At 35.8% G+C, this 17,028-nt stretch overlaps 1 protein-coding gene across 9 annotated transcripts in view; it reads right to left on the minus strand.

Moving 5' to 3' along the window:
* LOC124101322 (protein unc-13 homolog B) overlaps positions 1–17,028 on the minus strand; it is a 221,093-nt gene that overhangs the window by 101,452 nt on the left and 102,613 nt on the right. For 6 of the 9 annotated variants that reach the window (XM_058578123.1, XM_046457221.2, XM_046457220.2 and 3 more), the window contains one exon: positions 2,932–2,967. The exons of the other annotated variants lie outside the window; for them this stretch is intronic. In XM_058578123.1, coding sequence (XP_058434106.1) covers positions 2,932–2,967 — 36 coding nt within the window. The remainder of the gene's footprint in view (positions 1–2,931; positions 2,968–17,028) is intronic. 9 annotated transcript variants of the gene reach the window in all.

The following is a 17,028-nucleotide window of genomic DNA, read 5'->3' on the forward strand; positions in this document are numbered from 1 at the left end:
ACAAAAACAATATGCCATTCAGACTTAATTCTTTCTGAACCCACAGAAGGAGCAGTAAGTCTGAAGAAGTCAGTGCTGGACTATTCATGCATTACAGATGTGGGAACAGAAACAACAAGTGGGAACAGAAAGAACAAAGAAGACAAAACTGAAAGTCTACTTAAATTCAGGCAAGAAATATATTAGCACTAAAGTCAGAAAATCAAGACTGAGTCTACAAAGAGGCAACAACAATAGATGATCCTATCGACCATAAGGCCAAAGAGATTAGCTCAGTCAGAATTAGGAATCCATGATCCAAAGCCAGAAACTACTTAGACAATTTATCACTCTATCTGATCTCCTAAATAATGCTCTGCTTTATTATTTTGCTAGGCTAAGGGGAGAAATACCCACCAACTTTTCTAAAGACTAACAACACTTCTATATTAAATAAATAAAGGGCAAATATTAAGGTAAAAAAGTGCCTAGAACTAAAACAGGGACCTAGAGGATGCCTTTTGCTAAAAACAGTGACTCTTTACCAAGGCCAGCAGATGCCCTCTGAGTTACCAAAACCAAGATAAAGCTTGGCATCTGACTTCATTTTGTATCAGTCTCCTTTATTACCATAAACTTTGAGTCATATCCCTGCTCAGCTTTTCACATATGCATGTTAATCATTTAAGAAGTACTCATCTAACAACTAGTAATACATGGTTTATTAACCCTAAATTTACCTGATATATCTTATCCCCCTTGAAGACTGAGGTACGATATTTATAGCATCCTGTTTCAGGCCCCTAGAGTGGTACCTAGAAGTCTCCAATCATCAATCCCTATCACAGGTCTGAAGACAAACATCCTGAGCAGCAAGTAGTACTTGCCCCCTCGATTGATAAGTCTTCTCTGGAGCTACTTCACAGTAGTCAGTCTACAGTTTGGCCAAGACTGATTAATTATACATACCTACTGCTCCCTGCTCCAATTCTTCCTCTATTTGAACTTAAAGCTCCTACTGGCAACCTGAAGACAGGGGCTGAGATACTGGATCTCACTTTGCCTTCCCAATATGGTCCTACTGATTAAAGTTTCTTTTCCTGATTTTCACCATCACCTTTTCTGTTTAGTGGTTGGGGCAAGTGGCAGGCCATGGTTCATTGGGATCCTTGGGGTCAAGCTTCTGGCTAGGATGCAGGTCACAGCAAGAAAAGGTTAGAAGAAGGGAGAATATAAAAAACAGGAGAGTCAGGAGAAAGAAAATACAAAAAAAAAAAATGAGGTGAGACAAAAGAGAAAAACGGGAAAAAAGTAGGCAGAGGCAAAGGCCAGTTTATCTCCTCTCTACCACCCTCAATTTCCCTAGAAAATAAATTTCCTGGCACAACCAAATCTAACTAGAAACTGAAAAAGGAAATTAAGGAAACTGTGTAACCCTTCAGTTTGAATAAAAGAACTGTTATTTTAGTGTGTCAGTCATCATCTCCTACTTAGCTCTACAATCTACTCCATAGTACCATGTTCACTAGGAAAACTCCAGGTTTTGCAGAGAAAAAGAAGCTGAGTACAGGTTTGGTTATTCAGCCTAAGGAAGGACCTGTGGCTAGTTAAATGGCAAACATTGAAAAACCCCTAGCAAAGACCATTTGAAGTATGGAAAATTTAAAAGATGGGGACATTTACTCATTCAAATATTGAGTGCCTACATGCAAGGTTAAACAGCAAAGAAGGTTCAGAATACAAGTCAAGTAATACAGGAGTGAAAACAAGAACAGAACGAATTGTTATACAAGGAAGTTACTACATAAGAGTAGCATAAACTAAGCACAATATCAATTGAAAACTTCCTGAGAGGGTGAGTAGGGAAAGCTTTATGGAGGAGACAGCTTTGAAGAACTTTGTGTTTTCAAAAGGTAAAGACTGAGGGGAAAATATATCTTCTGGATCCTGGATAAAAGCAATTGCATGACTAAAGGCCTAAACAGGAGAGAGGCCATACATTTTTTAGAAATATTTTGTTAGCTAGCTTGGCAGCTACATAAAAGGAAATGCACAGGAATGATAGAAAATAAGCCTGGAAAAGTTGGCTGGGGAAAGTAATCTAACTTGGGGCAAATGAGGCTCTCTGGTATTTAGTATCTTAGATTCCAGTTCCCGTCTTTAAATACTAAGTATAGCTAGAACTTTATCAGCCGGGGTTGGGGTGGGGGGTGAGGGGGGATCAAAGAGAATTGGCACATTTTTTCAAGGCTTAAGTTACTTTTTATTGGCTCGAAAACCTTAACTTCTCTGCACTCTTAGGCTGCTTTTGAGCAGTTCTCTAACAGTAAAAATACTTGGGATTCAAATTACAGCAAGTACATACTTTGTGAGAAAATACAATTTGGCCCTTCTAAGCACCTGTTGGATACCTAATCACTAAGACTCAACTTCATCCCTTGTTAGATGGGTAACACAGTCAGTAATGTCAGCCTAGAGCTAGAAAGAACTGGCTGCCCACTCTTTTAAGCTCTAGAACAAATCTCTAGCAGGGCTACTTCAAGGAAAGCTGAACCATGTTCTCAGCCTCGTTTCCTTCATAAAACCAGAATTTTGGCTGAAATGACATTCACATTTTGTCAGACTAATAAACCCAAGATAGTAGTGTATTCTGCATTTCTCCCCAGTAATACTGATAAAGATCTGGGAAATAAAGATCAGGTGATCCTGGCATGATTTTGACTTGCACTTTGATTTGAAATCTGCCCTCCTACCCCCACAATCTTCAAGAAGCCAGACTGAAAGAATATAATATTCCACTACAGACAATTGTCTCCCAAGAGTCAAGGGGGAGAGGAAAGGACAATGGCATTATATATGCTTGTATGCATGAATATCCAGCTTCATGGTTCAAAGGGAAAACATTAAAAGGTAAGACCAGGAAAATTATAAGAAATTGAAATTCTTACGTACTTTGCTGCTCTCCCCAGCCCAAATAGGTCCAGTGACCTAAGAAAACCACAAAGAACAAGCAAAAGAAGTGTGATAGAGACAATTTTAGCAGGAAGTCAAAGATCATTTCCCCATCCACCCATTCTTAAATGCCTATCTTACTTGGGCCTGCCCTACTTGTATTCCATTAACTTAACATGGAGAGTCTCTGCCTTCTATCAATACGAGAAAAATCTAAAAAAATGGTCTTGCTCTTTGGTATTGACTGGATACAGAATCATAAAACAAAAACTACTACTTCCTTCTAGGCCTAGGTCAGTCCCTCTCTCAGGGCATCATGCTTTAGGAACTCTCCCTTCCCTTAGTCAAAGTAAGAAAAATTTTACCTACTGCTTCTAAGAAATCTTTCCTTATCTCTGTGTTCACCAAACCTGAGCCTGTCACAGTATATCTACCAGAAGCTCAGTCCTGATACCATGAGTCTGGGATGATTCCCCTGTCTGGAAGTGATGATGTCCAGTTTTGCTGCTTTCTACTATAAGAAAGTTAAAAAGCCAAAGAATGGCAATGTCTCTCTTAAAAACTTACCTTCCAATAGTCCAATATGTAATAAAATATGCTGGCCTATTGGATCCTCAGAGAGAACTATTTTTTCTGAATTATAAAATTTTTAATAAAATCCACTTAAACACAGAAACTGAAGGATAGAAGAAAATGAAACATCTTCTACTTATTTTTAAAAATAAGTTAAAAATTAAATACTAATTAAATTTAAATCCTATCCCATACCCAAAATGAATTTGAAGCAACTACTTGTGACAAAGATATCAATAAAAATAGGCAGTTAATCCCATTAAACAAGAAGTCATTTAATTTATGAAGGTAGGTTTTAAAGTCAAAGCTCAGTTCTTCTGGCTCTACCACATACTAGTGCTCTGATCTTGACAGATGTTTCCTTATCTATAAGTGAAAATAACAATAGCATGATTCTCCTCACATCCTTGTAAGGATTAGAGGAGAAATGCATGGAAAATACTTAGGACTGTTACTGGAATATGGTCAGCAACAAGCATTTGCTGTTTTGTCCTGTTGCCAGGTTTTTATTTGTTTTACAGTTTCCTAATAAATAGGTGGCACAAAGAAAACACCCCCCAGGTCTGCAGACTCTGACAGCCTAAGGTCCACTAAGGAATCTACATTATCTGATCCAGATGGTTCTCAGAGTTCTGAAGATGAAGTTCACTTGAAAGTTTGCAATCTGACTCAAAATTCTAGGTGCATTGATGATGCCAACCCAAGCTGGCTGCATTTCTCTCAGCTAACCCCTATCCTAGGCACATGGGGCTAATCAGTTACAGGCTATTAAATTTAGAATACAGTGAAAAATCACTTTTCTTCCCAGGTACTTACCTTCTTCCTCCTCTCAGAGAAGAGATGGTGTTTTAATATGTCATTGAAAAATTTCAATAACTGATATAATTGAGTTTACTTTTTTTTTTTGGTACCAGGGTTTGAACCCAGGGTGTTTTACCTCTGAGTCATATCCCCAGCCCTTTTTAATATTTTATTTAGAGATGAGTCTTGCTGAGTTGCTTAGGGCCTCGCTAAATTGCTGAGGCTGGCTTTGAACTCACAATTCTCCTGCCTTGGCCACCTGAGCTGCTAGGATTACATGGAATTACCGGTGTGTGCCACCATGCCTGGTTAATTTAACTTTCTAACCATGGCAGGAGTTAAAGGAAAATTTTCCCAGGCTTTCCCATGCTCACCATAGCAACTGTGAGAGTGTAATTATCTTGTTTCTTTTTAAAAGAAAATGGAGAGAAAAACAATCATGAGATGCTCAGAATATGTCTTTCAACCTAATTGAAATTTCCTATATGATAAAAACCACAGTCTCTCACAGTAGCATAGTGTTCCTGTGATGTTGGAGGAAGAAGGCAGCCAGACCCACTATCCTACATAGCTTGAAAACACTTCAATGTGGTTATTTGGCAAGTAAAAAAAAAAAAATTCTAGCAGTTCTAGGATTCAATTCAAAATTAATTCTCTTTCCTAAAAGGTAAACCTGAATTTATCCCAGTCCCCCAGGCTAAGTGACTAGGCCACAGCAATATAGAGGCTTCTTCTTCTGCATATTTTGTCTTGTTTCTAGTTGAAAATGTAAGAAATAAAAAATAGTCACATTAAAAAATAAGGTCTATAATTATCAAACAAAACACTCCCAGGCAACTGTTACATCACCAATTAATAGTCCAGTGCTAGTTAATTTTTCCATGACTCTGAAACAACAGAATATTGCAGCCTCACACCCCAAGTGAATAGCCATCTGTCTAAGCAATGACAGGACTCACCTATCAATTACTTAATTGTAGTAATTACCAGGTAGCTTAGAAAGACATAAAGTCAAACATTAGAAATTATTCCCTTCCCTTTTTCTAGACAGTAGATTAGATAAGTACCATAGAACTTCTCTTTCTATAGAAAATAGTAGTAAAAAACCTATAATTAAGAAAAGCACTTCAAACCTAACATAGGGAAATAAAAAAAGAAAAAAAACTATTAACCAACCTTACTTATGAATACAGACACAAAAATTCAAAATGAAATACAAGTAAATCAAATTAATATTATAATAAAACAGTAATTTATCATAATTTATTATAATTATAAAAATACAAATATAATTTTAATAAAAATTGATTAATGCACTCATCATATTAATAAGTTAAAGGAAAATACTCATTCAGGCATTCTGAAATGTTCAACATCCACTCCTTATTTTAAATGTAAAAGTTCCACTGAACAGAAAAGTGAACAAATCATAACTGTACTGCTCAATGAAACTGAACACTCTCATAATAACACACAGATCAAGGAAGAGCATTACCACCACCCAGCAGTCCTCTTCTACCCCTTGTAGTCACAACTAGCCTTTAACTCAGATATTCCTCTGCATATTTGCACACTATTTTTCCAGAGAGACACAATTTATTTCCCTTACCTCTTCCATCTTTGCCCAAATGTTACCTTCTCATTGTGACCAATATTCTCATCATCTTATTCAAAATTGAAATTCAAGTCCAATTCTAGCATTACCGATTGTTTTATCAACATAGATTTTTTTGTTGGTATGCTCTCTAATATCCTGTATGACTGATTTCCTTATTCATTGTGCTTATTGTTTGCCTCTTGACACTCAGGATTTTGTTTTGCTCTCTGATATAGCCTAAGCACCTACAAAGAATATAGAAAGAAAGTGTCAAAAATGTTTATAGAAGGAAAGAATGGCGTCGGAAAAGGGGAGGGGCAGGAGGACCAGTGTGGTTGGATGTGAGAAAACAAGTACAATGGTAGGAACACAAATAGGTGTAATTTTTTTAAGAGTGTAATTTGACAGTATTTAACAAAATCTGAAATAGGAATATTTTACATAATAATCCCACTTATAGATACTCATTTATTCAACTAATATTTACTCAGCAAAGTTACTGTGGATACATAGGCACATTCCATCATTAAATTTATAGCCAAGGGAAGGAAATAAATATTAAGCAAATAATCACACATACTGAACAAGTGCTATACAAGAAAAGTACATAAATATGTAATAGAGGAAAGAAGATCTATTTACACATATTTTCCAAAAAAACATAATTGTATAAAGTTTCTCACTGTATTCTAATAGCAAAAATGTGGGAACAAGGCAAATGTCCACCAATAGGGTAAGGGTGTTTTAAATTATGCTGTATCACACTTTCACTTGACCAACCTTCTAGTCCAACTATCAATTTACAGAAAATACAGAGGACAGAAGAATGTATTAAAACTATACCATGGGAATGTATTGACCAAAATCCAAAATGTGGGAAATTGTACAAGTCAAACAAAATTATGGAGTCAAATGACCTGACTTCTTCAACAAACTGCAAGGAAAAAGTTAAGAGATAAGACCAGACCCATAGATAAAAAAGCATTGTTAATATATACCAAAAAGGCAAAACAGGCAAAAATAAAGTCTAACATTTGGAGATACACGCTTGGATGATAACATCAATGAAAAGCAAGGAAGTCATCTTAAGAGTAACAACATTAGTAACTTTTAGACATGAGAGGGTTATGACTGGGACAGGCACATGGAAGATTCTCTGGGGTAGCTGGCAAAAGTCTACTTTTTGCCCATTTTAACACTAATTCATTAAATCAAACATTCAGTCGTCTATATATCTGTGTCATATTCTATAATTAGAGGAGTTGTAGTAAACCCTCGTCACTACAACTCCCGCCATCTGATTGTTATTCTTCTGCATCAAGTTTTCAAAGGCTCCCCATTGTCTTCAAGATAAAATATGAACGCCTTGCTATGGCATCCAAGCCCTTCATGATACTATCTTTCTGCATCTCTCTTGCCTCATCTCTGACTCTTCCCCACTCTTCTCATTCCCCTACCCTCAAGCCATCCAGAATTTTCTATTTGTAGTACCCCCCAACATGCCTTATAATTCATGCTTTTTCACTCAGTATTCTTGTACCAAAAATTCTTTTCTCCTACTCATTCTTCAAGACTCAATTTATGCCAGGAGTTTCATGGGAGGTAGGGATGAATAGGTAAACCATAAGGCAGTGAAGCTATTCTGTATGATACCAAAGGGTAGTTATATGTCATTACACATCTATGTCAAAACCCATAGAATGTACATCAAGAGTGAACCAAAATGTAAACTATGGACTTTGATTGAGATCACATCCTCTGGAATGCCTTTCCTAACCACCCTAAATTTGGATTTTTTCTTCTGTACTCCTTGGATACCAAGTACTTACCTTTACCATTCACTTATCACATGATACTACTTACTTGTTCCTTCCTTTCTGAACTTGAGTTCCCCAAGGTCAGGGACTTTCCCATCTCTGTATGCCTAGTGCCTAGCATGCTTCTTGGTATGAGGAAGAGGTATCCAATAATTATTTGTGTAATTAACAATCCTATCAACTGTTGCTATCTGCAACAATTCTGTCAATCAAGTTTATCAAATTCATCTCTTTATTACTCTGAGCCAATAAAACCTATAAAAATAAGCCATCAGATGACCACATTTTTATGGGAATAATCAATCTTACTGTGCCCAGAAATAGATACTTAAGTGCTCTCATCAAATCAAACTTTGATACATTAACCTGACATTTTTAAAGTGCATAATGTGTATCATTGTAACTAAACATAAATGATAATAAGCTGATGTAATGACTACAATTAGCTACCTCAAATTTCTTTCTGGAAGAAGGCAGGATAGAAATAAATAAATGAGTGAGTCAGAAGACTACAATTAACATTTTTATCAGCTAAACCATATTGTTACAGTTTCTGCCTTTTCTTTGTTAGTTTGCCAGCACCTATAATCAGCATCAATGTCAACTGCTTCCACTGATACCACATGCACAGCGTAAAACTCATCACCCCATCACCATTCCTTCTTACTGGCAGAAGTCTTGGACCTATTGTGCTGCCCTGCCACTAAAACAATACTACCTGTGCACTGTTGAGGAGTTAAGGAGTCTATAATTATTTATTTTTCTGCCTCTCTGAGTCCTAGACTGGAAACAGCAGAAGCTATGGACTGGCAGATCCTTTACTCCCCGCTACCCAATGAGATGAGGTATTAGGGAAGAATGTTCTAACCAATAAAAGATTCCTTGGCCAGGATTTGTGGTGGGGAGAGGTTTCTGAATCCTTTCTTCATAGTTTTTATGTATCCTACCATGAATAATCTCTACCTTAAATCATTATACTCAAATTAGTTTAAGACATCTCTAACCTCACCTCTTTTAGAAAGCCTTTCTGAACAAATTTCATACCATTCTTAACAAGATGCTTCTGTGTTTGCCACCCTACCACCATTCCTTCTGTTGTCATATTATTATTGAAAATGAAATCAAATGTTGGCCCAAAATTTAAATATACACAGAAAGTTGTTGATGAACCAGAGGAAGGACTTTGAGCAGATCACCAAAAAAAAAAAAAAGAGGACCCAGTTATCAAAATCCAAAATAGAAAGTCAGGGAATCAGAGGACCAGGATGGTAGACAAGGGAAAGACAGGTTAGACAGGCAAGCGGGAAGGAGACTTAGTGAATCCCGTACAGGAACTGCTTGCCTATAGTGTCTTCAATGTATTCTCTACAATATGATTTGTAGGAAACCTATTTCTAAAAGCCAAAGGAACATAAAGCACTCTCATTCTTTGTTAGTGGAGTTATGAATAATACATTCTGTCAGATAATTTTGCAACGTCTTAAAAAAATGGGGGTTGTAGCTCAATGTTAGAGCACTTGCCTGGCATGTGTGGGCACTGGGTTGAATCCTCAGCACCACATAAAAATAAATTAATTAAATAAAGGTATTTCATTCATCTACAACTAAGAAATTTTTTAAAATGTTAAATGACCCATTACATGCACAAAAGCTTTGACCTAGCAATTCCACTTCTAGCAAATCACCCAATACAGACAGATATTCATAAATATATGAAATTATGTATGTAAAATGATATCAATTTCAGCACTGTAACTGCAAATATTGAAAGAAGCTAAATGTTCATTCAAAACCTAATATATGCAACTCAAAACCTAGTATATGCCCAAAAAGGTTGAAAGTAGATATTCAAATATTTGTACACTACTCTTAATGGCAGCAGTATTCAAAACAGCTAAAAGTAAAAGACAAACAAAAGAACAAATTTGCATCAGCAATGAATGGATAAACAAATTGTGATATATCCATACAAAGGAATATTAATCAGCTATAAAGTGGAATAAAGGTCTGATACATGCTACAACACAGATAAACCTCAAAAACATTATGCTATGTGAAGAAAGCAACTACAACTGGGCACGGGGGTACATGCCTGTAATCCTAGCAGCTCAGGAGGCTGAGACAGGAGGATCACAAGTTTGAGTTTGGTCTCAGCAATTTAGCAGGCCCTAAGCAACTTGGTGAGACCCTGACTCAAAATGAAAAATAAGAGTGCTGGGGATGCACCTCAGTGATAAAGTGCACTGGTTAAATCCCCAGTACTAAAAAAATATATATGTGTATATCAATTGCAAAAGAGCACATATTAAATGATTCTTTTCATATGAAATTCCCTGGAAAAGTAAATCCATAAAGAAAGGAGATTAAGGGTTGCCAGAGGTGAAGGGTGGAAAGAATTGAGAATGAATGTTTACAGGTATGGGATCTCCTTTGAAAGTGATGAAAATGTTTGGAACTGATAGAGGTGATGGTTCCATAACTCTGTGAACATACTAAATGGCACTGGATTAAAAACTTTAAAACAATTGATTTTATGCTATATAAATTTCAACTCAATAAAAATATTCATTAATAGGTGACTGGTTCCATATATACGTGTATATATGAAAAAAAAGCAAGGCATAGAATACTATCATACTAACATTTGTTGGGGGAAATCTATAGCTAGCTATCCACATGTTTGTGAATACATAAACTCTTTCTAGAGCAATCTATAATAAATGGTAGTTGCTCTACTATGTAAAGCAGTATGGAGATTCCTGAAAAAATGGGACTACCATTTGACCCAGTCATCCCGCTCCTTGGTTTATACCCAAAGGACTTAAAATCAGCATACTACAGTGATGCAGACATATCAATGTTTATAGCAGCTAAATTCACAATAGTTAAACTATGGAATCAGCCTAGGTGCCCTTCAACAGATGAATGGATAAAGAAATTGTGATATATATACACAATGGAATATTACTAAGCCTTAAAGAAGAATGAAATTATGGCATTTGCCAGTAAATGGTTAGAACTGGAGAATACTATGCTAAGTGAAATAAGCAAATCCCAAAGAACCAATTGCTGAATGTTTTCTCTGATATGCAGATGATAATTCATAATGAGGGGGTGGGAGGAGAATAGAGGTAATTTGGATTAGACAGAGGGGAGTAAAGGGAGGGAAGTGGCATGGGAGTAGGAATAGTAGTAGAATGAACCAGACATTATTACCCTAAGTGCATATATGATTATATGACCGGTGTAACTCTACCTCATGTACAATCAGATGAATGAGAAGTTATGATGTGTCAAAATGCATTTTACTGTCATGCATAACTAATTAGAATAAATATATTCATATATAAATAATAAATGGTGATGGCTTCTGGGCACAAATGCAAGGCTAAAGGATAGGGTAGAGAAAAAAGGACTGTTTTTCATAACATACATATTATCTCTTTCGAGTTTTGTACTTCTACAACATGGTTCCTCCAAAAACAAATAAAATAAAATGGAGAAAAACATCCCGGTGTAAGGTAAATAAGAATCAGTCACCTTCAGAACACCAAAATAAATTACAAAGCTTTAATGCAAGAATGAGAGTCTCAGAAAGAAGTGGCAAAACGGGAGCTGAGGACAGAGCTCAGAAGTAGATACTGGCCTAGCAAGCACAAGGCTATAGGTTTGATCCTCAGTGCTATCCAAGAACAATAATCAAAGTGGCAAAATGGTGGGGGGAAAGTGGCAAAGGAATAACATGAGCTCTGTACATCTGCCTTCTAGGATTTTAGAAATGAAAAGGGGAAAATAGAGGAAACTTGTAAGCTATAAGAATCTGTAATATAGAGGCCAGTTGGTCATATAATCCTATTTTCCTGCAGTATGTGTGGTCCATGGTAAATTTATAAAAGTCATCAGTGATGTACGGCTTGCTCTTCTACTTCCAGTGCTCACAGAAATAGGTATTCAGTCATAGCAACCATATATTAGCCACCAAAAAATTAAGTGGCACAAAATTTTCAATCCTACCATGATGGATTTAAAAGGAAAGAAGGTGATGGGCAACAAGGTGGTCAACAGGTATTTGAAATAAAAGAAAGGGTTCCCAAAGGAATGAATCTGCCAAACGAGGCCAGCCCCATATTTCTTAGCTCTTTGAAGAAAATTGTACAGCATAGGGATTCATTTCCTTCAGCAGATTAGCAAGCACAGCTGTGACATCACTCTACTTCCTCCTCACCAACATGCCTTGCATAATTTGAATCATTTTCTGATATTTTTCAATTTTCTTACTATGAAAAATCTTTCCTTTCAACCAACACACTTCATTTGGTTCTTTCAAAAGTCATTTCTAAATTCATTGCTCTGGAAAGCCTTCTTGAATAATCTTTATGCCATCCTTAGCCATTTGTTTTTTTCCTTTGCCACCTTAGGACTTTCCTGATTCAGAAGATTATTATGAACCTGCTAAGCACAATTATAAATAACACTGAAGTTGCACTTTTTGTGTATGTGGCCTCCTTTGACCTGAGTCTAGGTTATAATCCAGGCCTTCTGATTCTTTTTGCATCCACTTATTAGTGCCTCTTTGGCCCCCCAAAATATGTTCTTTGTCTACCTGTACATTAGAAGCCTTTGGGGAGGAAGAACCTAAAAGACCTAATGGATAAACTCCTTTGAACTCAAAGGCTTTGGATTTCTTTTCTGTAATAGTGGTCTGGAGCCCTAAAAGTTTCACAAGAGAAATTAAGAAAAGTTGTCTTTTTGGCAAGCATCTCCTAAAATTTCATTATTTCTCCTAAGGAAAACCATGAACACTTTAAAATTACCTTACAATATACCTGAGAAAACTTTAGTTATTGCCAACTTCATGTTTCATTTGTCAAAATATGAGTTTAGCAGTCTTAATTACAGAAGCATCCTAGAAATACATAAACTCTGGAGAAATTTCTAATCCAAAGAAAAAGAATGCCACCTTCCAGAAAACATTGGAAACCACACACTCACCACCCCTAAAAGCCAACTGTCTTTCCCTAAAACACAGATGGGATGAGGTACCTCAGGAGCAAACAACCAAGTATCACTTCCTTCCTCTAACACATTGGAGACTAAGACTAAGAAACCAAAGACTGTCTGTACCCTTATTATGCAGCAGTCTAATAGGAAAAAATCCTGTCACTCAAGCAGTAATGGTAAGTTAAGGAAAAGTTTAGAGTATATTATTAAACTATCATAGAAGATAATGACAGACAGTACACCCATGAGCGTTAGCTCTATTATTACATACCAAAATTTGTGCATTTACATACATATAATTTCACATGTTCATATATTGCATAAAGTTTTTAACTTATTTTTAAAAAAGAAAAATTAAAACAATAGGAGAATATGCAGTAAACTGTAAATAGTAGTAATCTCAGAGTGGAGTAGAGAGGGGGGAATTACAGAGTACTTTCAGCCTTCATATCACACATTTCTGAATCATTTAAGATTTTTATAGTAAACATGTGTTTCTATTTTTTAAATGTTTTTTTTTAAGTAAAAGAAGGGACTGAGTTACTCTGTTTGGAGGAAAAAATCCTCTTCTTAATGCCATACAAAGTAACCACCAAGAATTAAAAAATTGGGAAACACATTCTGTGGCCATAAACTGCCAGAAATTCTTAACCCAATAACAAATGTGTGAAAGTCATTCTAGGAGGGTGAATAAGGACAGAGGAAACATTCCTATTGTATTCAAGTCCAGGATTTCCGGAAACTGATCTCTACCACAGAATACAATTCATAAAATAAACAATCCATTTTGTGTAGTTTCAATAAATTCTTAAATATGGTAATAATTCAAAAAGAACACAAATCAAGAAGTATTTAAATTTCAAATATAAGTTGGCTATAGACATTTTATTATAGTATATGAAATTCAAAAACAAATTCAGAAGATGGACAGAATAATGATGTATACTGTATGCTTGAAGAAGTATAAACTGTCAAATGATGCATAAGAAAAATTAGTGATGACTGCCTCTGGGGAAAAGACCCAGATGACTGATACAGGAACAAGAATGAGAGGGAAGCCTTTTATTATATTCCCTTTAATACTTAAAAATTTTATGCCAAGTATGCATATAAAATATTCAATAAATTAGTTTTAAAATAACGCAAAAAGCAGTTGCCAAATAAGAAAAGCATGTCTCTGAATGGCAAATTATAGTTCATGAGATTTTTGCCATGATCATGTGGTGCAATGGAAAGAACATGGACCTTAGAACCAGGCTTATGCTTTCACCCCAGTTTTCCCATTTTCTAGAAAAAAAAATGATACCAAAAATAACAACTGTTTAGAAAACCTGAAAAAAAAGTTATTCTGCACAATATCATAAAAAGTGGTCACCAAGAATTCATAATTAACAAGGACACTAATACATTCTGCAACTTTAAATCACAGTGACTTGAAAAGAGATTGCAAAATTTTGACCTAGAGAACACTGAACAGAACCCTCTGAACCCATGATATCTTTTGAAAAGCACAGTAAGACAATTTTAAAAAAAAATGACCAGGAAAATTATGGAACTGAACATCTCTTTTATGAGTTTAAGTGAACAGCATAAGCATTATATTATGGCTTCAAGGAGGGCATATGTTTGTAGCTAGCCAGGCATGATGACACAGGCCTATAATCCCAGCCAACTGAGAGGCTGAGGCAGGAGGATCACAAGTTCAAGGCCAGCCTTAGGAACTTAATTAAGACTCTGTCTCAAAAAAATAAAAAGGGCTGAGGATGTAGGTGAGTAATACAGTGCCTCTATATCACTAGGTTCAATTTCCAGTATTACATTTAAAAAAAAGTTATGGTGAGGGATTCTGGATCTCCTCAAGAAACTATCACAAGCATAGATTTACCTCCTATATGCTCTTAAAAAGATGCTAGGTCTAGTTGAGTGAAGCCACAAGTTCTCTAAGAGATGTTCTCTCCTATTATGCAGGGGTTATCAGCATGGTGGCAATGGTCATCTAGAAAATATATAATACAAAATGCAAATTGCTGTAGAACAGGTTACAGGATCTGGTGCCAGCCCAGCTTTCTTTGCATCTGGAGGCTTTGCAAAATGGTTAAGTCTGATGTTCAGGAAGTGCCAAGTCCTCTCAAGTTGGTGTCCTCTGGTATAAAATGCTGGCATGATAACTGAAAGCTGCATTCTCTAAACTAAGATTCTTGACACAGTAATTGCCAACTGGATTCACTCCTTCTGGCATGAGGTGGATCCAAAATGGAAGAAAGGGATTCTGGAACAGAAATAGATGGAGAAAATGCCTGTTCTGCTGGATTCTACCATCACCTGACTAGGAAAGCAAGACCTGATCTCCTAGAGTACTTGCCTAGCAAGCACAAGGCCCTAGATTCAATCCTCAAAACCATAAATAAAATTGAAAATAATTTTAGTGTGGCTAGTAAGATCTAGCTCAACCATTAAAAAAGACTGGCCCCTACTGAGAGGCAGTCAGAGCACACATAAATTTAAAGCTAGGCTTGTTTGTGGGAAGTGAAGAAATGGGACTAATAACAGCACTGGCAATATCTTCCCAGAGTTTTGTGCTTGCTTGATTTTAGTGGGGGTACTGCACAATTGTCTACAAAACAGACAGGAACCTAATCTTCCAAGGGGACTATTTGGTTTACCTAGAATATTCTTTATATTGTCATATACAGAATGGGCTATTTCTCTACCTCTTTCTTAGGTAGGATATTAGAAATAAAACAAGTCACAGAGTGACAGTGAACAGTTTTTGATAGAAACCAAAAATATCAGGAGGATTTAAAGAGCATTTGAAATGTGTTACAGACTAGGAATATGGTATATCAAGCCTAATGGCTGAAGAGTAGTAGAAAGCACTGAACAGCCTCTGCTTCCTATCTAAGAATCAATGCACCACATATCAGTGTGGTAGATCAATACAATGATAAGTTGAAAAGGAAGAGACTAAATCATTTTATATATTTTTACATACAGTGAAAAAGAAATTTTTTAAAATTAATGGTGTCAGAATAAACAACCAAAGAGTATATTACTGACAGTACTTCTGAATGTTTATTTGGTCACTGTTGTTTCTTTTTTAACCCCCACACTTTCTTATTGGCACATTAGAGTTGTACATAATGGTTCACCATTCCCTGTTCCCTATCCTCCTCCCTCCCCCTGTTGCCTTTCTTCTATTCTAGCGATCTCTCTTAAATTTCCATGAGATCCCCACTACCTTTTCCTTTTTCCTCTCTAGCTTCCACATATGATATAAAACATATGGCCCTGGTCACTGTTATTTCTGATGTGATGCACACTCAACAATTTGAACTAATTCATTCCTCAAGTAAAACTTAAATAATATGTGGAGTTTTGCTTAAGATTGATTCACACTCAGGACATATGTGACTGGATGTGTGTGTGTGTGTGTGTGTGTGTGCGCGCGCGCTTGTGTCTGTCTGTCTCACATCACATTTTTAGGTAATGGTTGTAACAAATCTAGTAACACAAACCCTTAGTAGATAACCAGGAAAATTTCTTTGAAGAACAAATAGTGAATTGCATCTCAAACGAAAGTTCAAGCTATATTTGTTGTTGTTGTTATTGTTAAGAAGTTATTTGTTGTGGCTCAGTAGGAGACCCTTTTGTTTATTTATCTTTGTTTGGTACTTCCTACAGAATACAGAATTCATTTAAAAAGGAAGAATGGATAATAATGATATTTAAATGCAATGGAATATTCAATTAAATAATTTTTGAGATGTGAAATATTTATGTGTATAAGTTTTAAATAATAGGATCCTAATCTTATTAAGATGATCCCAATTATCTAAAAACAAATTACAAATGCATACGTGTATATTCTTTTCTTTGAACACTTCCTAGAACTTGTGAGTTATAAATGTTGTACTGATTTATATATCCTAGTAGTATATCGAAGTACTCATTTCATCAAACTCTTGCCAGATACTGAATCATTTTTTATTCATTTCTAAATTGCAGCTAGTGATGTCATCATTAGTACAGTGGAAAAAACTGAAAAGGCAGAAACTTGTTGAACTTATTAAGAAGCAAAACTATTTTGTATGTCAATATGGTATGCTACTGCATTCTTTGATAAGACAGAGGTAGAAATATACTTATATTGAACATTAAACATTTAATATCTTAGAAAGTTTAGACATTTGAAAAAAAATCATTTATTCTTTTATACCAACTTATCATATTTGGTCCTGGTTGAGGTATCATTTATTGCAAGGAAGACCTGTATCAAATATGTTGATCAGATTTAACAACCTCAAAATC

The sequence above is a fragment of the Marmota monax genome, unplaced genomic scaffold (genome assembly GCF_021218885.2).
Source record: "Marmota monax isolate L192 unplaced genomic scaffold, Marmota_monax_Labrador192_F-V1.1 WCK01_AAM20220418_F8-fsc00069, whole genome shotgun sequence".
NCBI lineage: Eukaryota > Metazoa > Chordata > Mammalia > Rodentia > Sciuridae > Marmota > Marmota monax.